Consider the following 26,091-nt stretch of genomic DNA (forward strand, 5'->3'; position numbering starts at 1 on the left):
AATTGTGTGTGTGGGGGGGAAGCAGCACCATCTGCCCGACCCTCCACAACCACAGCCTCCCCCCCCCGCTTCATCCTCCGGCCTGCCCGACACAGGACTTCATCCTCAGTTGCTGTCGCTGCCTCGGCTGACATCATGTGCGACTGCTTCCACCTGGCGTTTCCCAACTGGCATGCAGCGTCCTCAGGTACACCCCCCCCCCCCCCCCCCACCCAGTGTTTGTCTCGTCTGCGACTATGAGTGTGCAGTTTTCTGGACTCAGCAGCAGGGTTCAGTAGTGCAGAAGGCTTGTGTCTGGATGCAGGGAGGCGGTGCCTGCATCCACACACAAGCCCTCTGCAGGGAGGCAGCTGGTGCTGATGCTGAGGCCGGGGGGGCCGGGGGGGCTGGGTGCGGCTGCGGGAGAAGATGTCATCAGGCAGTGCGTCAGGCGGCTGTTGGAGGAGCGCGCTCAAACGTAAACACAGTGTCCAGAGTCAGAGCGACGGCAGCAGACGATAGTGGAAGCATCCTCCAGTGGTCCAAAACCTGCAGCCAGAACCAGATTCACTGATTCAAGAACTTTATCACTCAGTGTGAAAACAGGAGGGAAAGTCTGAGAAAACTAAAAATAGCAGGTGGGCTAAATTTAGCCTGAAAGAGGTTCAAAAATCCCTCTGATGTGGTTTGAATCTCTCCTGGGCTTGAATAACTCGGCTTCCTGTTGATGCAGATGAGAATTTCTCTGACAAGTCAAAGATAGAAACTGCAATGAGAACTCGTCAACGGTGAGGCGATGGAGTCAAGGTCAACTGAAGATAACCAAGAGGGTTGAACGGGTGCTTCAGTTACCATTATTAAATATAAAAACCTCATACAGTTGATTCTATTCTAATCATTCATTTCAAAGCATCTACTTCTTTAAGAGAAGTGAGTGAAATACTAAACCAAAGACATGACAGCAGGAGCAGAATAAACGCTAAAGTAGAAGACGAACCGCTTTAGGAACCTGCTCTGACGTTCAGGCCGGGCCTCAGCCACATGGAGGATTTCCTTCATTTGGGTCTGAACATTGACTTCAGCGGGATCAGCGTCACCACAGCGGACAGAAAACAGCATCATGCTTGTGTTTGTGGATGCAGCAGAGAAAATCAAACTAAAAGAAAATTGGAAACACGCCGCTCATATTTAGAAATATCAGATTCAAAAGAATTTTCAAATTTGAATAGCTCCGTTCATAGTGACCCTAACAGTCCAACTCCTGTAGAAATAAATGAAATGTAACAAAAAGAAGTTATTTAAATACCATCAGTCAGACAGGCAGACAGACAGACAGACAGTCAGACAGACAGACAGACAGACAGGCAGACGAGGCAGTAGCTTTCTTGGACAGTGAAGCATAAAAGCAGTTATCTAAACATCAGTTGCAGACGTCCTGCTCTGACATCGATTTTGCTTCACTTTAGCCGCTTACATAAAAGAGCTGCTGTCTCTGAGGGACAACCAGGCCGTCTGTCTGTCTGTCTGTCTGTCTGTCTGATGGAGTGAAGGAGTCTGTCTTTTGCTGCTGTAGCCCCCCCCCCCCCCCCCCCCAGGTGTCTCCAGGCCCTCATGTTGGCTCAGTCACAGCTGCAGCGTTGCTGGTTTGGCTGGTACACAGCCACAGCTCCCATTCTCACGTCAGTCTTCCCGCATTTAAACCCTCAAAGTGCAACGCTGCCTCCATGACTGCGAGGATCAAAGCTGAATCTGTCTGCATGTTCAAAACCCACTGACCCCAAGGCGCGCTCCGCTCTTCATCCGCATCCGTCACCGGGACTAAAGCTAAACTTTAGTTCCTTCAGCCCAAACCTCTCATTTCAGGAGTGTTTTCAGTGGGGATTCCAGAGGCGTGATGAAGCTGCAGCAGATGATTGAAAGCATGAGCTCCTGCAGTCTCATGCTCCTGCAGCCCAGCCACAATCTCTAATTGTGTTTTCTTTTCTCTCAAATCTCGTTAGAACTTAAATTCCAGCACAGAAGTGAAAGGAGCGTGAGCGTCAGAATCCGATAGGCAGAAACAAAGAGCTGGATGACTTTCTATTGGTTTAGAGGGGAGGGGGGGGGCCTTTGAGGAGCTGTTCTTCACAGGAACCACAAAAACAGAGCGAGGAGCTTTCCAGGCACGCTTCACTCCACACAACATCACGTCTGATCATACACAAGGTCGTCAGCCCACACAGATGAAGGCCCAGACGTCCAAAAGCTTTTCTCCACGCCGAGGCGGCACAGGCGCAGAGGGCATAAGAGGGAAGGCATACGGCAGTGACTCACCTGAAAAACAACAACCCAAACGCCAAAAAATGTGATTTCTACCAAACCTGCAGCTCTTGATGAAAATTCCTACTTTGCTTTTTTTCTATGTGGACGATGAATATTAACCTGAAATGTCAGAACATTCAAACTTCCACCTTTGGGTTTATAACGCTGACTTCCTGCTCTGCTTTCCATTATAGATTACAATATCATGTAGTATATGTAACATTTCAAGAACAAATCTTCTAAAAGGACTTATTAGAAACTGAAGAAATCAAACTTCAACCGAAATGATCTTTTTGATCAACTATCTTTTTATCACTAATCGCTTCTTATGCAATTTTAATTTTTGTTCTTAATTGGTCTAATTTTAAACCTTTTTTTGTCTTTCTTCTACTGTGGCACCTTAAAGGAGTCGTAAAATAATACATAAATAAAGTTTAATTCATTCAGATAACAGATTCCAGGTTTTTAGCTGAAGTTGGGGTAAAAAAAAGACAAAGCAGGTTGAACAGAAAATTATGTTTTTTTTCTTACAAACATTTGTTTTTACACTTTGGAGAAAAAAAAAGTAGCTTTATACTTGAAAGCTATGAATAAAAAAAAGAAAAAATTTATGTGAAAGAGGACTCTCCGCTTGTTCAGATGCAGAAGTCCTGAACACTTTGAAAGCATGAAGCATTCAGCATGCAACAGTTTTAGAGAAGGCCTCCAGTAAAATGAACCACAGTAAAAGTGCAGGGATGTTCCACGTGTGACGTACAGACACACTTCTAACGTCCAGGACCCCCAGCATGGATTTAATGAATCAGGCTCCACAGAAAAGCAGCTAAATCTGGAATAGAACAGTCTTTGCAGCTTTTTGCATTTTCCCACCAGTCACTAAGATGACTCAATCTCTGAGGCCCCGCCTTTCTCTCCTTGTGGGTCCCGCCCATTTCATTACATCATTCTATAGGGCCAGGCTCAGCAGCGCGTCTGCGTTTCTCTCGCCACATTTGAGACTTTGTTATTTGCTAAATCCTCATTACATATGAATCATGATGAAATTGTTGAAATCCAACAAATCTGCCCAGGCGCCATGAAACGTTCTGTTTTCTTCAGGAAATTCCATTTTCTCCAAATTCGCCATCCTTGTCCTTCCTGGGTTGGAACATTGTTGGGACATTGGGAGTCCATAGTCACATAGAACTTTACTCAGAAAATGTCTACATTCAGATTTTATTTTTTTTTAAACCTAATACTCAGCCTGTTAGTTTCTTGTTTTATTTTTTTAAATCATTTTATGACCCTTTCCTGTTTGCTGCTTGCCGACTGTAGTCGTCAGCACAGGGGAGTCGCTCCAGGGACAAGCAGCTGGCAGACACGCCCCCTCCACGCGCTCATGCTGCTCATCAACACATCCCGACTGTGTTAAAGGCACCACGACAATCTTAGAACATCAGTTATTTTTCAAAACCACAGGGAGGAAAGAGGTTGCCCCTGGTATAGCTGATCACCACTAGTTCTACTGAGAAAATGGGCGTGTCTGTTAGCCTGGGGGTGGAGACTCTACCTGGAAGGGGCGGGTCCTCCCTTTGTTGTGTCACAATGTGAGAACACACTAGTTTTGGTGGATTGGGAGGGGCTGGTGCTCAGAGAGCAGGTTTATAGAGGAATCCTCAGAAATGCGTGAATGGATCAAAATACCTCTTTGGGGTTGTTTTTATTGATGAATGAACAATAAAAGACACTTAAAAGTCAAAAAGTTGATTTTGCATGATATAGACCCTTTAACAACAGAAAACTACTCTTCCATAGTAAAGTTACCACTGCTGGTAAAAACAAAAGTTTTTCCTCTTTTAACCGTTTTGCAGAATCTCCATAAAGTCTGAAAAGGAGTTTTAATGTTGTTTTTAATCAAGAAGTTGTTTTAATTTAGTTTGTTGTTTAAATTCAAATGTGAAATTTGGAGAAAAACCTCCAGAATGGATTTTAGGACAGAGTTCAACGACCATTAAATGTGTCATGAGGTGCAGAGAATTTATTTTCTATTTCAGTCTCAATGGACAGATTGAGTTTAGCAGGAAAGGTACGAAGGAACCTCAGGCGTCCCGCCTCCTTTCATCTGAGGCTGAGCAGAACGTTTGGCCCCAGTCACTCTCACGCTGAGGGCCAGTAGGGACATTTCCATCAGCGTCCAGGTGTTAGGAAGGCAGCAGCTGCAGGTAGGTGACGCTTTGGTGATTAAGAAACGCTTTAAATGAAAGAATAAATGTGTTGTTTGTAAACTTAGACTAAAAAGAAGACATGTTAACCCAGGTTCAGGGGCTGTGAGATCTTCTGCTGCGCCAGAACATTTCTGGACAGTGATGAGAACCCTCCTGATGCTGATGACAGACGCTGGTTATTATTTTTCCATTAGAGCCCATCAACCAGCAGAGCTGTAATGCAGTTTGAGGATCCTGTAGGTGGGACGGGTTATCGACGTGGAGGCAGGAGCACAGCTTGAAGCTTTTTAAGCTCTGCCTCAACATGAGGACTGCTTTCTAATGCACTTAGGAGGCTGGAGGAGCTCCTCACATGACAGACATTACTGCACGGCGCGGGGGGGGGGGGGGGGGGCTTGGGTTGAAAAAACATGCATGATTCTTATTTTCTCACATGAACAAAGCAGCTGTGCTTTTACAAGTTCTCAGTCAGGTTAAGTTTTTCCTGGGAAGCATTTCGATAAAGAGAGTGAAGATTTATCTGTGGTACCTATTTTTGTTTGGCTATGTTACTCCAAAAATGCATGAATTTTATAAACTGGTATTACAGGGGGGTCAAACTCAGTCACACTAAATTCAAAACACGCTTTACGTTTTGGGCCGAACAAGATACACATTTATTTGATACACACTTTTAAACCTTTAAAACGTAACTTTGTGAACATAAATATGAATAAAACTAGAATAAATCAAGTTTAACTTTAAATAACATGTAATATTTTGCTCTCCATAAAATCATCTTCTGTCAAAATTATACAAATATGAACACGCTGCAGAACAAAACAAACAAAGCCTGGAAATATAACAAGAAATAACAAATCATTCCATTTTCTTTGCTCTTTTGTCCATTTTGTTGGAGCTGGACGGCTGTCATTAACTTCATTTTTCTTGGTGTGTGACGTCCTGTGTGTGTCTTTGTGAAACGTATCAGAGGGATTGGAATTAAAAAAAAAAACCTGTTATGGTGAATATCATTTTTAGTTCTTATAAAACTTAAAAAAAATAAATTATTGAACTTATCACTGGGGTTAATCCAAAATATTTGGCATTTTCCTAATTTTGTGCAACACAAACAATAAAAATCCTCCAAAAAAACCTTCATAAACAAATGATCTATTGTTTATGTATGATCTCATAAAGTGCAGCTGTTTTCCTGCATTACCTGCTGTCTTTATGTCAAATACTGACACCAACTAAACGACAGGCAGACATAAGAAAAACATTTATATGAAAAAATAAAGACGTGATAAAAATTTCTACAATAGTTTATTAGCTTCAGCTGAGTAATCTAAAGGCACGCCATGATCCAGGTCATGAGCAATCGAATCCGTGCACCCTTCACCCCTCCCCTTTTTCTTTTTTTGTTTTTGTTTTAAATCTGAGGCCATGGTTCTCAACCGAAGAAAGGTAGTTTGGCCTCTCTGCTTCTCCTCCACATCCGGAGGAGCCAGTTGAGGTGGCTCGGACATCCAGTCCAGATGCCTCCTGGACGCCTCCCTGGGGAGGGGTTCCGGGCATGTCCCACTGGGCGGAGACCCCTGACAGAAGACCGGAAGACCCAGGACACGCTGGAGAGACTATGTCTGTCGGCTGGCCTGGGAACGCCTCAGGGTCCCCCCAGAGGAGCTGGAGGAAGTGGCCGGGGCCAGGGAAGTCCTTGCTTAGACTGCTGCTAACCAAAGAACCAAAAATTCCAGCTTTAAATTACGCAAAAGGGACACAGAGGTTCATGGATTATGTTAAGAAAGGGTGAAATATTGCTTTTTGAGCATGTTGATTCAAATGCAGTCGCATTCACACCTGCCACCCACATTCAAAACACTGCAAAAAATCCTAATAAACTAAGTGAACAGAGTAATCAAAGGTTGAGGAGCCAATAAAAGAAGAAAAGCTTCATATCACAGTGAATAATCATGATAGTCTCACCAATCAGGTTTGTTTGGAGTCAGACTTTCCCTCTTTGGCAACCGTGAGTCCAGAGAGACTCTCCAGCTGAATCTGAGGATCAATACCTGGATCACTTAGCAGGTTCAGGCAGCTGCTCTCTGGGGGAATTACTGCCAGGAAAAACATTCAAACAGTCCCATCGACGGCTCCTGTGTCTCTCTGAGAGTCCAAGTAAGGGCCGGCAGTCTGAGCAGGGGGAGCAGCTCAGGGGCCCCACACTCGTAGGGGCCACCTCTGCCGCTGTCTTTTCATGGAAGAGCCTCATTACTGGGAGAGAGACAAGAAAGGACAAAATTCTGACAGGGAAATGCTGTTGAATGCAAAATTACAAAGAGAAAGTAGAAGAAAACAAATATAGGTTTATTGTGGTAAGACGGCTCCGTACATTTTCTTTCTTCTTCTTTTTCATTTTTTGTGAGCAGGTCAGACGCTCATTCTAATCTCCTTCAGTAGCAGTTATTTACAAGGGAAAGGTCTGGTTTGTTTTGGTAATATTTAATTAATGGCTGGTAACTTTTTCATGCCAACTTTAAAACTTTAAATGATTTATAGGATTATAAGAAGTGATTTATTGAGACGTTGCATCGACTTTCTCATCATCTTTCAGCTGCACCTTTGTGGTTGCAGACGGGAATTTAACCAGCAGCTGTGAGACCACAGCCTCAGACAAATGCAGATCTCTGCAGCACTCGCCACTTCATTTCTTCTAACAAATGACATCTGGACACAACAAGACAGACAGGAAATCCTGATATGAAGGCAGCTCTGGGTCTCAGCTCTGATGCACATCAGCAGCCGTCATCTCTGCTCTTCATGAAAGCCTCCAGACGTGCAAGAAGACACGAAATCAGCAAACTGAAACGCATCAAATGTCCTTTTTGTTTTTTAACTTGTCCTGTCCAACAGCTGGGCAGACATATGACAGCTGAAGGCCTCTTGTGTTGGACATATTTTACTTTAACAAGAGGGGTTATTAATCTTCAGACAAACCAGAGGTATGTCTGAATGAACCCCTTTTGTAATCGAGGCCAAACTTTATTCATTTCAATCATATTTGAAAATCTTTTGTGTTGGACTGGACGGAAAAGGAAAGGAGGGAAGAAGAGAGAGGGATGTTAGGGGGGGATAGGAGGGTGATCATAGGAGGGGGGGGTAAAACCATGAAGCAGCATAAAGCAACAAGCTACTGGATGTTTATCATTACGGTAAGGTTCAGATGTAATACAAATCTGAAAACGCATCAAATTTCCTTTTACGGACAAAATAAGCCGGATCCTTCCGGGGATCGTGGAGTCTCAGTGTACAGCACTGGGAGTGACACTGCAGCTTCATAAAATAGAGTTGTGTTTGTGTGAACAGGAGCTGGGCGACGGCTGCAAGGACCAGAAGCTGCGACGTACGACGACTCAGTGAGTGACCATCCACAGCTGCTCTGCTCGTCTTTCACTCACGAGGTTCTGAACTTCAGGGACTTAAACCACTTTTGATGTTATGACATCCAGATCCAAGAGTCAGACAGAGCCTTTGCTTTAGACCACTTAATTTTTGTATCAGCAGTAATAATATTAATGAGAAAATTCTTTATATTAACATCAAGAATGTTGAGCAACGATACATAACTTAAAACCAAAACAATCGGAACATAAGACAAAAAAATTATAAAAATACATAATTTCGAGAATTAAATGAAATATATAGATGAGTACTTTTATTTATCTTTGGCAAAAATAAATCAAATCTGGGACTTTGAGCTGTTATAGTGCACGTGTCAACATTTTCAACTGCTGTGTGATTCTCACTACCTGTCCATGCAGGTAAGTGAGGAGTCGTCCCAGCTTGTGGAGGAGGAGAGGCCACGCCCACAAGGATCCTCCCCTGTGGAGGAGTTTCCTGAAGCTGCCAAACACATCGACGCAAAGGTAAAGCTCACAGAGAAGGGTGTTTCACAGATTCATGACCCCAAGCTGAGCGGAAAAGGTTTTTGTGATCCCACAGGCTTTGGTTTCAGGAACAAAAAAAAAAAGGGTTGTCTCATGACCACGAGGGCGGAGTATATGGCTTAGTTACCAAACTCCAAAAAGAAAATGATTGAGCAAATTCACTTAACAGGAACAAAATCTGGACCGAGTCCACAGTCATGTGCAGTAGACAGGTTGTCCTCTTTCTCAGAAACTTGTGTGCGGCCGTCAAAGTTTGCATTCAACGAAGTTATTCTAAATCTTAAAGCTGTCTTTGCCTCAGACTGAAGCGGAACGGGACCCTCACCACAAAAGTGGACACAAAACCAAAAGGACGGGACTCGGGTCCATGTTTGAGAGGCGGACGACCCCAAAGATGAGCAAACTGAAGGTGAGACGTTCCCAGATTCATGCCTGAGTGTCTGAAGGCAACATCCCAGATGCCTCCACTCTCCTCCCACAGCCCCCTCAACGGCAGATTAACCCTTGTGCTATTCTAGACACTTTAACATCGGGAGTTGGGTCATCTAGACCCACTAGACAGTGCTCTGAACCTTTTTTCTTCAATGATTTGTCATCTTCACTGGTGTCCATGGATTACATGAAATCTTTCCACCTTTATCCACCTTTGTCATGGTAGGGAGAACACGTCAATGGAAGGGTGGGGTCATCTAAGGTAGCACAAGGGTTAATGCCGCAGTTGGGTGTGCGTCCAACTTCAATTCCGCCACTGTGGTACCAAATGGGTGCATGACCTCTGCAGCTCTTCGTGGTCAGAGCATGTCACTCACAAAAAAAAAAATACAGAAAGAATACACGTCGCCATGACGATCTGGAGCGCAATCAGCAGGTTGTACCTGATGCCAGGTAAAAGCTGCAGACCAACTGAAAACCTGGACTAGAGTTGTCCACGGCTTCCCACTGTGCAGCATCAGAACCTTTTACATTTCCTTTGATTTCCATCTTCTGATGCTGACAAAGGAACTTTCATTACATTTATCCTAAAAACATTTTTTCAAATTTGATCAATAAATCTAGGACTCCACTTGATTTAGCATCAACTTGAAAGAAAAAAAAAAAATACAAAACGTTTTTTTTAGAATCTAAATTTTAAATCTTAAAGATAAGATAAGATAATACTTTATTGATCCCCGGAGGGAAATTCAGTTGTCACAGCAGCCAAACAAGAAATGTAGGAGTTGAAAAAACAAAGTAGCAGTGAGTAAGAATAAAAATTGTAATAACAAAATTGGAAGTAAAAGTACATGTCATAAATTACAAGGTAAATACAGCTGAAGTCTCAGCAGTCCTAGACCGTGTTATTGTATAGTCTGACTGCTGTTGGGACGAAGGACCTCCGGTATCGTTTCTTTTTGCACTGGGGCTGCAGTGGTCTGTGGCTGAACGAACTCCTCATGGTCCACACCGTCACATACAGATGGAGAGGGGATGTTTGGACACAGAGAGGTTAAAAGGAAAACGAAGTCCAATAAATGAACCTTTGGCGTTTTTTTTTTCTTTGGTGCTAAAACAGCAGCTCTGTTTTCCATTTGAACACAGAGTTCATCTGTCACAGCAGGTTGCTGTCGCTTTTATCCGTCACCCAACCTCTGGTTCCTTCTCTGTGGAGGAAGGCTTGCTTCCAACAGAGCGGGTCATTTGGGCCAGAACATGGAGACGCCATGAAGCGGAAGTGTTTGGAACAGTGAGCGTCCTTTTTTGATGTTTTGGCAGGAAGTTCACAGCCCAGAGGGGGGCGTGATTGTGAGAACACCCAAAGATGGATGTGCAGAGGGACTCGTTTACAGCGGCGGTGGCAAAGAGGGGATCTTCATTAAAGAAGTGGTGCCAGAGTCGCCCGCATCCAAAAGTTTGAAAGTCAAAGAAGGCAAGTTATTACCTGTGAAACAGACAGTCCCTCCAGGTATTAGTGATCAAACTAAGTGGCATCAATTCAACCAATTTCTGCACATTTATTTCCACAAAGCAACTTTCTCCAATTACTGCAAATTTGACCAGAGGCTCTGATTTTGAACAAGTTCCATCATCAAGCTGTCCAATCAAGATTACAGGCTCAGACATACTGGTCAATGTAAATATAACGGTCATTTTTGTGTCAAATTTACTTGAGTTGCTCATGTAGAAGCATGAAAAAAGTTAGCTTTTTTTTTAAAAGAAATCACAGTTTAATACATGTCATCAATGCTGAGCATTTCTTATGAGTTTACACGAAACTACAATTAAAAAACTGCTGAAATTGCTTTAAATTAGTACATCCTCCCAGCATTGAGTTGGAAATTTTCCTTGAAAAATGTATTTGAATCTTTAAGAAACGTTTTTAGTCACAACTTTAAGATTTTTGTGCTGCAATAATCTGAAAAAATGGTCACAGAATCCTGAAGGGACTGATTGTTGTCTTCCCTCCTTATTGATATTCATTTCTGAATTTAACAAGCCTTAACACATGCCATAAATCTTTGGCATGCTGTAATTTTCCTCTGCAGGAGATCAGATTCTAAGCGCCACTGTCTATTTCGATAACGTGCCGTACGAGGACGCCATCCAGATTCTGGAGCATGCTCAAGCTTACAAAGTGAAGCTTTGCCTGAAACGCAAACCGGACATCACAGAGACAGAGCCAGGCATAGAGTCTGACGTTATCCCTGTAACTAGTTTTAAACTCTTTACACTTTGATGGACCTAACATTGACAGTAAAAGTTTTTTTTAATCCTTTGTCTCCCAACAGGAAGAAGAGATCTCCTCTGCAGAGATGAGGGAGCAGGGGAAAACAAAAAGACGTGGGGATGCTCGTATTTCGTGGCCAAAGTTTCCTTCCTTCGGAAAAGGACGAAAGTCTCGTTTTACAAGGTCTCACAGTTCCTCTGAAGCCGATGAGCAGAGAAAGCTTGAGCTGAGTCCAACAACAAGCGACACAGAGTCACCGATAAAATCCCAAGACGCTCTAAAAGGAAAGAAGAAGCATAAATTAAAGCTCTCTGCTCTGAAAAAGAGAGGTCGCATCAGTTCATCTGAAGACACAGAAGCTCCAACCACCGCCCCCATCAGTGGAGACGCTCAGCAAGCACAGGAATCAGACATGCTCTCACCAGAGTCCTTGGAAGGCCTCATAGCAGAGACAGTAGAAGGTCATAAGACAGAGGACTTAAAGATGGACAAGGAAACGGAACAAAACAACCAGACGGACCCACTTCTTCCTCAAACGGTCGAGCTCATCAGCTTAGATAGCACTTTGAAAACAGCAGACCCCACTGTGTGTCCAACCGACCACAAAAGCCCCTCTGAAGCCAAGCCTACTGACGGGAAGACAAAGAAGACAGATAGGTTGGAGTTAAAGATGAAGATTTTGGGGAAGGACAGGTTGCACAAAAAAGATGCCAAGGTAGTTTCGTCACCAAAAAGGCTAAAAACTCTTGGAGCAAGTCTTGAAAAGGAACATCAACCGGAAAGTGAAGATTCACAAAAACCAACTGTTGAAAAACACACAGCTGAGGGCACAAAGATCACAGAAGATCCTTATGAGAGGCTTTCAAAAGGTGCTGGTTCTACTGCAGAACTTCCCAAGAGAGAAGACATTAAGATACCAGGCATGGAGGACATGTCCATGAGCACAGCCGCAGGGGTTAAAGAGCCTTTCAGAGATGACAGTGAGGAAAATCACTCAGAAGCGGTCCAACTGTCATTTGATGTTAAGAGCGTGAAGGAGGCGGTTTCAAAGCTGCCTGGATTTAAGTTGCCTCAAGTTGACACGTCTGGGGTTCTGATTCCCGAAGAAATTACTGTGATCGATGCAAACGCTCAGAGGATTTCTGTGAAAACGCCCACCAAAGTGTCAGAAGCCAAAGCAAAGAAGGAGGCACAGCAGGCAACATCTGACCGGAAGGAAACCTCCTTTCCTACAGGGAAAACAGCAACAACAGCATCTGCTGATTTAACCTCAGAGGGGCTTTTAGGAGAGACCACAGGAGATGCCACAGAACCTCAAAATAAAACCAAAAGTCAGTCAAAAGAAGACGACACGACCCACACCTTCAAAAGAGAACAGATCACAATATCTTGGGTGGAAACTCCTCAAAAGATATCAATTCTTCATAAGCATGGAACTGAAAAAGCAAGCAGCACAACTGATGTGACATCAGAAAATGACTCAGTGAAAGAGTCTAACCAAATAGCAGACCGCACAACCATTATAAGAGACGGCTTCAGGACAGGAACCCCAGATACAAGAACGCCTGACTTTAGGACGACTTTAACAAACCAAGAGTTGACAGCCAGAACAGACATCTGCAGCACCCAAACATTTGAAATGAGTGGCATTAAGGTGGATTCCTTGGTAGATGGGTCCACAGCCAAAAAGGACAGCAGCTGCCAGCTTTTTATTGAAGAAGTGTCTGTTGAAGATGAGGACATGGGTGTTGACAGCGTGGAGAAAAAAGCTTTCCTCAGAGATGGAAAAGGGGGAAGATTTAAACTGCCACACCTTGACATCTCCCTTCCAAAGGTCAAAGGATCAAAATCGGATGTTGGAGCATCAAAGAAAGAAGTCACCATCACACGGGCTGAAGTTGAGTCAGATGTTATCACCAGTGGCACAGACATGCACGTTAAAGACCAGAAGACTGAAACAACAGAAACAGAAATGGGAGCCAGTGAGACTCAGACTGAACCTGGAGGGGATGAAAGCAGATTCAAAATGCCAAAGTTAGGGATCAAAATACCAAAAATGAAGGGCTTGGACACCGAAGTGATGTCATCAAAGAAAGATGCAGGTGTCAAAGTGACAAGTTTGAGAGATGAGGTTCAATATCCAGAGGCCGATGTTTCTCTTGAGGGTATTGATATGGCCCTTTCAGAGCAAACGTTAGATACAGAAACACCTCTGGAAGCTGAAGATGATCCCAAAGGCAGATCAAAAAAGCCAAAGTTTGGAATCAAACTCATGAAAATGAAAGGCCCTGACATAGAGTTCAGTTTGACGAAGAAATCCACCCAAACAGCTGAGGAGATAGCTGAGGCCCAAATCCCAGCAGCATCTGAAACCAGTAGTACAGAGACAAGAACGGAGACAAAAAGAGCCGAGGTGGAACCCAAACCTCCAGAGACTGATGGGGACCTCGGGGTTCATGCAGTCAAATTCAAAATGCCAAAGCTTGGAATCAAAATGCCAAAAATCAAAGGGCCAGAACTTGATTTAGGTTTGCAAAAGATGGATGCAGATGTCACACAACCTAAAGCAGAGGTTCAACTACCAAAAGTTTCTGGGACTGGCGTTCCAACAGATGTTTCTATGCCAGACAAAAAGACTGAGACAGAAGAACCCAAAATCAAACCCCAGCAGTCTGACAGCGAACCTGACAGACACAGCTCCAAGTTCAAAATGCCAGCATTTGACATTTCCTTTCCAAAGCTTAGAGGGCCTGAAGTTGATTTAAGCTCACTGAGACAGGATAAAAACGTTGATTTGCCTGAAGCTGGTCCTGGCTCTGCTGACATTCCTATCATGCAAGACAAAGAAGCTCCTGATGCCACACCTCATCAAAATGTTGCAGGTTCACCACCAAAGTTCAGGACAACACTGGAAACCCCAAAACCCAAGCTGGATCCGTCAGTCCTCTCTCTTGACAAAGAAATGACGAGTGTTGGAGCTGATATTCTGGGAGAGGTGTCTGCAACATGCAGTCAGGGGTCCTCAGTTAAAACCACTGAACTTGAACAGGAAGGGAAGGAAAGCAAGTTCAGGATGCCATATCTGAGCTTTTCCATGCCAAAGGTCAAAGGGCCCAAATCTGAGATAATCCAGTCAAAAACAAGAGCAGACGTCACAGTACCCCAGGACAAGACAGATGTCACAGAGTCTGAAGTTGGACTGCAAAAAGGAGAAGCTTCAGCTCCAGAGGCAGATTCTGATGGGGAAACACCTGAACTACAAGTTGTGGAAACTGATGGTCAACATGAAAAGGACAAGACAAAAAGGTTTGGACTAAAAATGCCCAAGTTAGAACTCCAACTTGGTCCGTCAAAGACTGCATCAGCAGTTACAGGAGAATCCAAAGAGGGCAATGTTTTCCATGATCCAAATTTAAATGTACCAAAGAAAGACACAGAAAGTAATCTGCCAGATAATGAAACCAAAGTAGGAGTTCCAGAAGTCTCCAAAACTGATGTCAGTCTGGGAAAAGCAGAACTATTGATACCTGAGGGAAGAGTAAAAATGGAAAAGGTTGAGGTAAAAGTGAAAACCCCACAAGCTCATCATGAACTTACAGGACAAGGAAGCAGATTAAAAATTTCAAAGCTTGGAATCACACTTCCAAAGGTAAAAGGAACAGAAATGGATGTAAACATTTCAAAGGATGCAGACATGGCACTTGGAGTGGCCAAGACTCAAAACAAGATGACAGATACTGAACTCAGAGGACCTTCTACCAATGTGGGTAAGAAGGCACCTGAAGCTCAATCAAGTCATGTGGAGCAAACCACATCAAAATTCAAAGTGCCATCATTCAAATTTCCCAAGATTGGTGTCACCCCACAACATATCAGTACTGAAATGCCAGATTCTGACAATGCTGATGAAGTGGACAGGTCTGTAGATGTGCCGGGGTCTGATCCTGATGTTCCAGAAGTTACAGGAGAACTCCACATGAAAGACGATGAAGTTAAAGAGCAACTAGATGGGGAGGCTGTATTAAAACACAAAAAAACAATGTTTTCAATGCCCAAATTTTCTTTCTCAAAACCAAGTGTAAAGGCTTCGGAGGTTTTAAGCTCAGATGGTAAAGTGGAAGTGAAGGAGTCAAGTTTATCCCAAACAAATGTAGATATTACACTAACTGAAGTAGAAGTCAAACTGCATGATGCTAATCTGAAAAAAATATTTGCAGGGGTGGACACTAAAACTCCAGAGATCGAAGCTGAAGCAAAAACTACAGAGGAATCCTCATCAACATATAAGATGCCAACATTCAAATTACCGAAATTTGGAAGTTCAGATGTGACTTTAGATAAACCTGCTGAGGACATTGACATTAAAACAAAAGCATTTGACATGAAGGCTCCTGGCGAGGTTCTTTCAGTAACCATTGAGGCTCCTTCAGGAGATATAAAAACTACTGAAAGTGAACAAGACAGAAAAGGAGGCAAGTTTAAGATGCCTAAACTTGGTTTCTCTGTACCAAAAGGTACAGGAGCTCAAGTTGATGTGAGTCTAACAAAACCAGAAGTAGATGTAACACTTCAAGGGATGAAAAAAGAGGTCCAATTCCCTGATTCTGAATCCAAAAAATCTTCTGTTGATATTAGCACTAAAGCCCCTGGAATTGAAATCGAAACAAGGGACACCGAAGGATCACCGTCCAAATTTCAGATGCCAACATTTGAACTACCCAAATCTGGACATGGAAGTGCAGCTCCAATTGTACCAGCTGATGTTAAACTACAAGGACCTGATGCAAACATCAAAGAGATTCTTTCAGTTACCTTGGAAGCTCCCACCACTGACACTCCAACAGGAGATGTAAAAACAATTGAAACTGAACAAGCTGGAAAAGGAGGCAAGTTTAAGATGCCAAGTCTTGGTTTCTCTGTACCAAGAGGTAAAGAAGCTCAAGTTGATGTGAGTTTAACAAAACCAGAAGTAGACTTTCCACTGCAAGAGACCAAAGATGAGGTAAAAGTCTCTGATACTGAACTGGAAAAACCTTCTCTTGATGTTAAAACTTTGCCTGCTGAGATCAAACTTGTAGAAAAGGAAACAAAAGGATCACCTTCTAAATTTAAGATGCCAACATTCAAGCTACCCAAATTTGGACTTGGAAGTGCAGCTGTAGACCTACCTGCTGGACATAGAGACATCGAAATAGAAGAACCTGACATTAAAGTTCCAGAGGAAGTTCTTTCCGTTACTATTGAGGCTCCAAGCACTGATACTCCTTCAGGAGATGTAAAAACAACAGAAACTGAACAAGATGTAAAGGGAGGCAAGTTTAAGATGCCAAGTCTTGGTTTCTCTGTACCCAAAGTTAAAGGACCTGAAGTTGATGTGAGTCTAGAAAAACCAAAAGTAGATCTTTCACTGCAGGAGATCAAAGTTGAGGTACAAGTCTCTGATACTAATCTGGAAAAACCTTCTGTTGATGTTAAAATTTTATCTCCTGAGATCAAACTTGTAGAAAAGGAAACCAAAGGATCACCATCTAAATTTAAAATGCCAACATTTAAATTTCCTAAATTTGGACTTGGAAGTTCAGCTGTAGATGTGCCTGCTGTGGATAAAGATGTTAAACTACAAGAACCTGATGACAACCTGGAAGAGATTCTTTCAGTAACCATTGAAGCTCAAAGCAGTGATACTCCTTTAGGAGATGTTAAAAATACTGAAAGGGAACTAGACGGAAAAGGAGGCAAATTTAAGATGCCAGGTCGTGGTTTTTCTGTACCCAAAGCGGACGGAGCCGAAGTGGATGTGATTCTAACAAAACCAGAAGTAGATGTTACGCTTCAAGAGATCAAAGAAGAGATCCGATTTCCTGATTGTGAAGCTTCTGTTGACATTAGCACTAAAGCTCCTGGAATTCAAATCAAAACTAAGGACACAGGAGGATCACCTTCCAAATTTAAGATGCCAACATTCAAGCTACCCAAATTTGGTTTTGGAAGTGCAGCTGGAGATGTACGTGCTGATGTTAAATTACAAGGACCTGATGACAACAAGGAGGAGGTTCTTTCAGTTAGTTTGGAAGCTCCAAGTACTGCGGTTCCTTCAGGAGATGTAATAACTACTGAATATGAACAAGACGGAAAAGAAGGCACGTTTAGGATGCAAAGTCTTGGTTTCTCTGTACCCAAAGTTAAAGGACCTGATGTTGATGTGAGTCGAGCAAAACCAGAAGTAGATGTAACACTACAAGGGATCAAAAAAGAGGTCCAATTCCCTGATCCTGAAGCTTCTGTTGATGTTAGCACTAAAGCTCTTGAAATTCAAATCAAAACTAGGGACACAGAAGGATCACCTTCCAAATTTAAAATGCCAACATTTAAGCTAACCAAATTTGGACTTGGAAGTTCAGCTGTAGATGTACCTGCTATAGATAAAGACATCAAAATAGAAGAACATGAAATTAAAGTTCCTGAGGAGATTCTTTCAGTTACCATGGAAGCTCCCAGCACTGTTGGTTTCTCTGTACCCAAAGGTAAGGAAACTCATGTTGATGTGAGTCGAAAAAAAACAGAAGTAGACCTTTCACTGCAAGAGAACAAAGCTGGGGTAAAAGTCTCTGAAAGTGAGCTGGAAAAACCTTCTCTTGATGTTAAAATTTCATCTCCTGAGATCAAACTTGTAGAAAAGGAAACAAAAGGATCACCATCTAAATTTAAAATGCCAACATTTAAATTTCCCAAATTTGGACTTGGAAGTGCAGCTGTAGACCTACCTGCTGGACATAGAGACATCGAAATAGAAGAACCTGACATTAAAGTTCCAGAGGAAGTTCTTTCCGTTACTATTGAGGCTCCAAGCACTGATACTCCTTCAGGAGATGTAAAAACAACAGAAACTGAACAAGATGTAAAGGGAGGCAAGTTTAAGATGCCAAGTCTTGGTTTTTCTGTACCAAAAGGTAAAGAAGCTCAAGTTGATGTGAGTTTAACAAAACCAGAAGTAGATCTTTCACTGCAGGAGACCAAAGTTGAGGTACAAGTCTCTGAACTGGAAAAACCTTCTGTTGATGTTAAAATTTCATCTCCTGAGATCAAACTTGTAGAAAAGGAAACCAAAGGATCACCATCTAAATTTAAAATGCCAACATTTAAATTTCCTAAATTTGGACTTGGAAGTTCAGCTGTAGATGTGCCTGCTGTGGATAAAGATGTTAAACTACAAGAACCTGATGACAACCTGGAAGAGATTCTTTCAGTAACCATTGAAGCTCCAAGCAGTGATACTCCTTTAGGAAATATAAAAACTACTGAAAGTGAACTAGATGGAAAAGGAGGCAAATTTAAGATGCCAGGTCTTGGTTTCTCTGTACCCAAAGCAGACGGAGGTGAAGTAGATGTGAGTCTAACAAAACCAGAAGTAGATGTAACACTTCAAGAGATCAAAGAAGAGATCCGATTTCCTGATTGTGAAGCTTCTGTTGACATTAGCACTAAAGCTCCTGGAATTCAAATCAAAACTAAGGACAGAGAAGGATCACCTTCCAAATTTAAGATGCCAACATTCAAGCTACCCAAATTTGGACTTGGAAGTGCAGCTGTAGACCTACCTGCTGGACATAGAGACATCGAAATAGAAGAACCTGACATTAAAGTTCCCGAGGAAGTTCTTTCAGTTACTATTGAGGCTCCAAGCACTGATACTCCTTCAGGAGATGTAAAAACAACAGAAACTGAACAAGGTGGAAAAGGAGGCAAGTTTAAGATGCCAAGTCTTGGTTTCTCTGTACCCAAAGTTAAAGGACCTGAAGTTGATGTGAGTTTAACAAAACCAGAAGTAGATCTTTCACTGCAGGAGACCAAAGTTGAGGTACAAGTCTCTGATACTGAACTGGAAAAACCTTCAGTTGATGTTAAAATTTCATCTCCTGAGATCAAACTTGTAGAAAAGGAAACCAAAGGATCACCATCTAAATTTAAAATGCCAACATTTAAATTTCCTAAATTTGGACTTGGAAGTTCAGCTGTAGATGTGCCTGCTGTGGATAAAGATGTTAAACTACAAGAACCTGATGACAACCTGGAAGAGATTCTTTCAGTAACCATTGAAGCTCAAAGCAGTGATACTCCTTTAGGAGATGTTAAAAATACTGAAAGGGAACTAGACGGAAAAGGAGGCAAATTTAAGATGCCAGGTCTTGGTTTCTCTGTACCCAAAGCAGACGGAGGTGAAGTAGATGTGAGTCTAACAAAACCAGAAGTAGATGTAACACTTCAAGAGATCAAAGAAGAAGTCCATTTTCCTGATTCTGAAGCTTCTGTTGACGTTAGCACTAAAGCTCCTGGAATTCAAATCAAAACTAAGGACAGAGAAGGATCACCTTCCAAATTTAAGATGCCAACATTCAAGCTACCCAAATTTGGACTTGGAAGTGCAGCTGTAGATCCACCAGCTGTACATAGAGACATCGAAATAGAAGAACCTGACATTAAAGTTCCCGAGGAAGTTCTTTCAGTTACTATTGAGGCTCCAAGCACTGATACTCCTTCAGGAGATATAAAAACAACAGAAACTGAACAAGGTGGAAAAGGAGGCAAGTTTAAGATGCCAAGTCTTGGTTTCTCTGTACCCAAAGTTAAAGGACCTGAAGTTGATGTGAATCTAGAAAAACCAGAAGTAGATCTTTCACTGCAGGAGACCAAAGATGAGGTACAAGTCTCTGATACTGAACTGGAAAAACCTTCTCTTGATGTTAAAACTTTGCCTGCAGAGATCAAACTTGTAGAAAAGGAAACAAAAGGATCACCTTCCAAATTTAAGATGCCAACATTCAAGCTACCCAAATTTGGACTTGGAAGTTCAGCTGTAGATGTGCCTGCTGTGGATAAAGATGTTAAACTACAAGAACCTGATGACAACCTGGAAGAGATTCTTTCAGTAACCATTGAAGCTCCAAGCAGTGATACTCCTTTAGGAGATTTAAAAACTACTCAAAGTAAACAAGATGGCAAATTTAAAATGCCAAGTCTTGGTTTCTCTGTACCCAAAGGTAAAGAAACTCTTGTTGATGAAAGTCTAACAAAACCAGAAGTAGATGTTTCATTGCAGGGGACCAGAGATTTCCAACTTATTGACGCTAAATTGGAAACATCTATGGTTCAGAGTGATCCTAAAGCTCCAGAAATCAACGTTAGTGCAAAAAAATCTGAAGGATCCCCATCCAAATTTAAAATGCCAACCTTCAGTCTGCCAAAATTTGGAGGTGCTCCTCCAGCTATTGTAAAAGCACCAGATTTGGATAAGGAAGTGAAATTTGATTTATCAGGGTCAAATGCTGACGTTAAACCTCTTGACATTGAAACCAAAGATCTCTCAGGCTCTGTTTCAGCGCCTAATGCACCGGAGACAAAAGGTGATGTGAAGGAAATAAAGACAAGCTGGACGCTGCCAAGATTTTCATTTTCAAAGACAAGCACTAAGGCACCTGAGGCTGACATGGACCTTCAAATGGACGTTTCAACATTAGATTCTAAAACACAGAAGCAAGGTCCTGAAACCATCATCAGTACCTCAGCAGATGAGGGACCTGCTGCAGATCCCGATGCAAAAATAAAAAAGACAAAGTTTTCATTACCTAAATTCTCATTTTCAAAGCATATTTCAAAAGAATCTGAAGAAAATGTCATTCTGCCGACTGGAGATGTCTCTCTTCAAGAGGAAACTGTCAAAATCAAACAACCTGGTATCAAGGTTAGGCCATCAGAGAGCCAAAGTGAGGGTCAGAGCACCGAAAGCAAGCTACAAAATCCAACATTTGGACTCTCAATGCCAAAAGTAGAAGACGTGAACATCTCACAGAAAGATGTAAATATCAAGATTGAAGTTCCAGATGTTGATGTTAAGATGATGCAACCGCATGCTGCAGTGGCACCTAAAGCCCTAGAGATCAAAGCTCCTGCAGGTTATGTCGAAGCGTCACCATTACAATCTCAAATACCTGCGGGCACATGGTCCAAAGGTGGAGCTCTGCAGCTGCAGAAGGAGGAGGCCAATGGGAACAAGAAGACTATGACTGTGGACGTGAAAGGAAGTAAACCAAAGAAAGATATCGGAGTTATGTTGCCAGAGTTCAAAGCTGAAGTACAACTATCTCATGCTGAGGTCAAAGATCCCATTGATTCCTTAGCAGATGAGGTTGACCCTAAATTGAAACGACCAAATTGGGCATTTCCAAAGATTTCCTTTTCAAGAACAGCGGACAAGGTTGATGCTAACACCAACCTGGAAACATCAAACATTACAACAGCAGAATCCACAGAAGTTTGTCAGTCAGACGCGGCTGTCCAAGGACCACGCGGGCCTTCTTCAGCAGAAGAGTCGTCCACTACAGGACCTGATATAAACATTAAAAAATCTAAATTTTCCTTGTCCAAGATTTCTTTCTCAAAGTTCAGCCAGAAAGAACCCCAAGTGACGACTCGGCCTCCACATGATAACGTCTTTGGTCCAGATGTGAGACCTGATGTTGATGGCCCCCAAACAGCACCTCAAGCTTCAGAACTAGAAGGAACAGATGATGTTAAAAGAAGCACACTGAAATCTGAAATGTCTGGCATCGGCCAACCGAAACCAGAAGGACCTGAAATTAACATGAACTTGGCCCACAAAGATACAAAAGAATTCGAGAAAGTCAAAGATCTCTTTACTGGAGCAGACGCAGGGATTTCTGAGCTGGAAGACAAGCCGAGAGATGCTCGAGGATCACCACTAAAATTCAAGATGCCAGCACTGAAACTGCCGAAGTTTGGTGGCGCATCTCATGATGTCACTAGTGATGCAGGAGGTTCAGAGAAAGTCACGAAATCTGGTATAACTAAACTGCAAGAAGATGAGAGCATCCCAGTCAAACCTCCCAGTACTGATGCTACAGATGACTCAAAGGCGGCGGCGTCAGATGCGGACACGCCAAAGTCTGGCACTGATGCCCCAAGTCATGGATCTCCAAGTAGATTTAAACTGCCGTCCTTTAAAATGCCAAAGCTGAGTCTCTCCAGGCCTAAACCAGAGGAAGAGCACGGGCCTGCGGATGAAAAGCTTAAAGGGAATCAGCTGGAGGTAAAGACTGACGATCAAGACAAGAGTCAAACATCTAAAGAGACTTTGACATCATTTGGTGAGCTCTTCAAGACAACTGATATTGAATTTGATGTTTCCAACAAAGCTGAAAAAAGAAATTCTGGAGAAATTCCTGAAACAGAAGACACCCCTAGTAAACCGTCAGAAGAGAAAGAAAGTGAAACAAAGTCCAAGCAAGACACTTCCCAAAGTCCTGAAAAGGTCGGCTGGTTTGAGCTTCCCAAAGTCGGGCTGTCCCAGCAGTCAGAACCACCGAGGGTTTCTGAGGGAGGAGTACAGAAGGGTGAGAAGAGTCCACCAAGAGAGACCGGTGAGGATGAAACAAGCCCCACCAGCTCCCTTCATTCATCAGACGCCTTTGCTGATGTAAGCTCTACAGTCACAAGTGAGCATGTGGGCATGTCCATCACTTCCCCGACCAAAGTGATGGTCAAATATTTTGACCCCACTGTCCCCGTCGGGCTTGAAGAAAGAACTGGTGACATTTTTACTTCGACCACAAAGACTGTGCTGATCTCCGATGTGCCCAACTTACCTGAGAAAATCACCATTCCATCGTCTGGAGTTACATCTTCATCTGAAGACACACTCAGACTGGATTCTGGAAAAATCCACGCCATTACATCCAACATACAAGCAACTCCAGCAGCACAACACGCCAAGCTCCTTACTGCTGTCCAGATGCAACCAGCCGAAGATGACCCTGGGAAATCCGACATGGCCGTTTTGTGGGCTGCAGAAGATCCTCTAAGTAGCAGTAGAACTGTGTTTGAGAGCCGTGCAGTGTGGGAAACATCTGGCACGAGCAGCCAGACCTCAGAAACTGTGGTTATCACGAAGCAAGTTACAAGCGTTTTTGACACGACTGAGCCCATCTCAGGAGAGACGGCCTCATCCATCCAAAGACTGAGACACACCGTGCACTCGGAGAAGATGAAGTTCTTCGACGAGGGCGAGAAGTAAAGGACTGTCCTTCCTGGAAGAAACTCTGCTCGCTGGTGGAGCTGTTGACTTCACAACCGCAGAAACACTCCAGCAACTGGAAGAGGTTCCTCACAGGCAAAAGCAGACCAGGATGGGACGAGATGTCTACTGGCATGTCTCCCCACATAGTCTCCTTTATAATACAGAATTTATGCTAAAACAAACAAACAAACAAAAAAACCCAAGGGATTTCTGCAAAATTTTACGTTTCACTGTGAATTTGACTATTTGCAAACAAGCCACTGACATTCCAAAGTATGTTTACAGTCATTCCCCTTCAAGCCATAGAGCAGAGAATAACAAGTGAAGCAGTATATTTCAGAAACGTATCGTGCTCGTGTTTCATCTATATATCGCTTTTGCTGTAGAGACAAGAATGAAGCTACAATCAAATGCTCAAGTTCAGTAACAATGCAGCTGCAACTCCAGAACAAAGCTCCTAATTCTGCTGCACTAAACCTGCAGAGATCCTCCAGTCTGTGCAAAGGCACATCTGGAAGCTGAGGTGTAAATAGCTTTTAGAGATCTCTGAGTTATTTTTGGTCACTGTTTGTATCCTTCTAAGCTTTAAGACAATGTCTCTGCAACGTTACAGGCAATAAACTCTGACACACCAGACTGTCTGTGTCAACTTTGTGACGTTTTCATGCTGTAAAGGAAGCAGCCCCTGACCAGCAGAGGGAGAAACACGTCACAACCAGGAACCGCTGTCGGTCACTTCATGGCGGTTTACCTCACTTCAGACCCAAACAGGCCTCTAAAAACGATCATGTCTCAAATTTCACCTTCATCCATCGTGAAAGTAGCGATTTCAGAGGATGCTGCCTTCAGGAACCCCTCGTAAAATAAACATTCAACACAGAAAAGCACCTGAAGGAACTCCAACAATTTCAGCTAGCTCCATTTCAGTCATGAAATTATTAAAAACAAGCATTAATCAAAAGAAAAAGGTCACTACAAGATGATTTTTGTCAAACTAAATGCTGGAAACGTTGAAAAAAAACCTACATCTGCACAGATGGAAAGGACCCTGAACAAGTGGCAGCCAAACAATCGGGGACAATAGACTAAATTGCTAATTGGTTGCAGGAGTCCTATTTGACCCTAAATGCGGAAAAAACATCTACAATGTGCTTCTCAATAAAACAAAATCACAAAACTTACCCTCCAGTTATGGTTAAGACGGAAATTATTAAAAATGTAAATGAATTCAGATACCTCAGTGTGATTTGGATTCAGCTTTAACCTTCAAGAGTCAATTAAAAAATGTCTGTAACGCATTAAAATATAATCTGTCAAGTTTTAGGTCCATGCAAAACTCATGAACAACCCAGGAAGGGAAAGCCTAAATAAATGCAATGATAATGTCTGTTTTAACTTTTGGTATTTCATGCAAATTTCAAGCAAAGAAGACGACTACGAAGCCTCTCTGTCTGTAAACAAGCACAAAGGCTTTTTAGTTGAAATCATTGAAAAATACTGACCAAACATCAAATGTTCAGCTTTGACAACATTCTACAAACTGCTAATTTACAGCTTTAAGATCATAAGTAATATGGCTTGTCCACAACTCAAAACCTTTGCCATGTTGACATCAGAAGGTCAGCATCTAATGACCGGTGTAGTGACCTAACAGAAAGACGCTCAAGGCTCAGTCAGCTTTTTCCTTTAAATCTGTGATTGAAACTGTAAATCTGCCAACAAACTTAAAATTATGCAAAAACTAGAAAACCATGTATAGCATAGAAACAAAACAATTATCTTTAACAAAACAGACATGTCAGCATTATTAAACATGCAGTATTTTAAAAAGTGGAACCGTTTTTATTAAATTATAGGGGGACTCAGTTGTCTGACTGGGATGAGGGAAACCTGCATTCATTTCCCAGGGTGTGATGAGCCAAATGCTGTGTCACAGTTCCATTATGTACATAATGGCAGGGAGGAAAATTGGTCATACGTGTGAAAAGTCATGGTCTTCATGTGAAATTTTCATATATCAGGAATGAACCATGTTAAAACCATGGAAGAAGTAGGAATAAACCACGCAGAGAACACGTACATCAATGTAGAACATGAACCATGTGATTATTGTGCTGTTTATCTGCAATTTATTAGTGATATGTGCGTCAATTATGTAATTTGAACGGGATATATGCGCCTTATAGAAGATCTAAAAGTTATACATCAGTGGTTCATGCGTGAAATGTCTGTTAGACATACGTGGAAAGACACACATTTGCGTATGCATCTCACAAAAGTCTTGTATAATTGCGTGAGATTTACGTAATAATTGGGAATAGATTACATAAAATTCTGAACAGTTCAAAACCGAATTCACTTAAAGACCCGTCGGTCGAAACCCATTTGCACATCGACGAAGGCAAGAAACACTCAAGAATGACGTATATCACGTATGTATGAAAAAAGACTGAAATTATATACCTAAAAATGCGCATAGTGCAGGTAGTGTGGGACACGGCCTTAAATCCAGTGTGGGTCCTTAGGCGAGACCCTTCATGCTGGTGCATAATACAGGGTTGTGTCAGGAAGGGCATCCGGCCTAAAAGACCTCTGCCAAACCACTCGTTGTGGCGACCTCTGATGAGATGCCCCCAAAGGTGAACAACAGAGCATTTTGAAGAGTAGAGTTGAAGAAGTGTACATTTCTGTTTTTCAATCCCTCTCTTGTTTTTTAATATAAAAAAATTGTACCTTTTTTGTAATTGCATTGTTTTGTGCTAATGGTTCATTCTTATATTTGGATGTCTTGGGTACTGCAGGTGGAGATCTGAGAGCTATAGTCTGGTTTAAAGCATCTTGTCTTTGACTAATTCTTTTAATTTACATGGTCCCTGTCAAAGGAAC

At 42.4% G+C, this 26,091-nt stretch overlaps 1 protein-coding gene across 1 annotated transcript; it reads left to right on the forward strand.

The window, feature by feature from the left end:
• LOC105356980 (uncharacterized) lies at positions 1 to 23,841 on the forward strand. Its single transcript, XM_078941396.1, has 7 exons — positions 1 to 187; positions 7,830 to 7,879; positions 8,285 to 8,389; positions 8,712 to 8,819; positions 10,163 to 10,316; positions 10,933 to 11,093; positions 11,176 to 23,841. Exons 1-7 carry the CDS (start codon positions 136 to 138, stop codon positions 23,200 to 23,202), a joined length of 12,657 nt encoding a protein of 4,218 aa, XP_078797522.1. The 5' UTR covers positions 1 to 135; the 3' UTR covers positions 23,203 to 23,841.
• Positions 23,842 to 26,091: the final 2,250 nt, after the last annotated feature.

Source organism: Oryzias latipes, chromosome 22 (assembly GCF_053564925.1).
Source record: "Oryzias latipes strain Hd-rR chromosome 22, Olatipes_Hd-rR_3.1".
Taxonomy (NCBI): Eukaryota; Metazoa; Chordata; class Actinopteri; order Beloniformes; family Adrianichthyidae; genus Oryzias; species Oryzias latipes.

Excerpts from the sequence above, each read along its gene's own strand:
- LOC105356980 (XM_078941396.1), top strand. The coding sequence starts at position 136 with ATGTGCGACTGCTTCCACCTGGCGTTTCCCAACTGGCATGCAGCGTCC. Across the intron at positions 7,880-8,284 it reads CTGCGACGTACGACGACTCA|GTAAGTGAGGAGTCGTCCCA; the intron begins GTGAGTGACCAT and ends CTGTCCATGCAG. Across the intron at positions 8,820-10,162 it reads CAAAGATGAGCAAACTGAAG|GAAGTTCACAGCCCAGAGGG; the intron begins GTGAGACGTTCC and ends ATGTTTTGGCAG.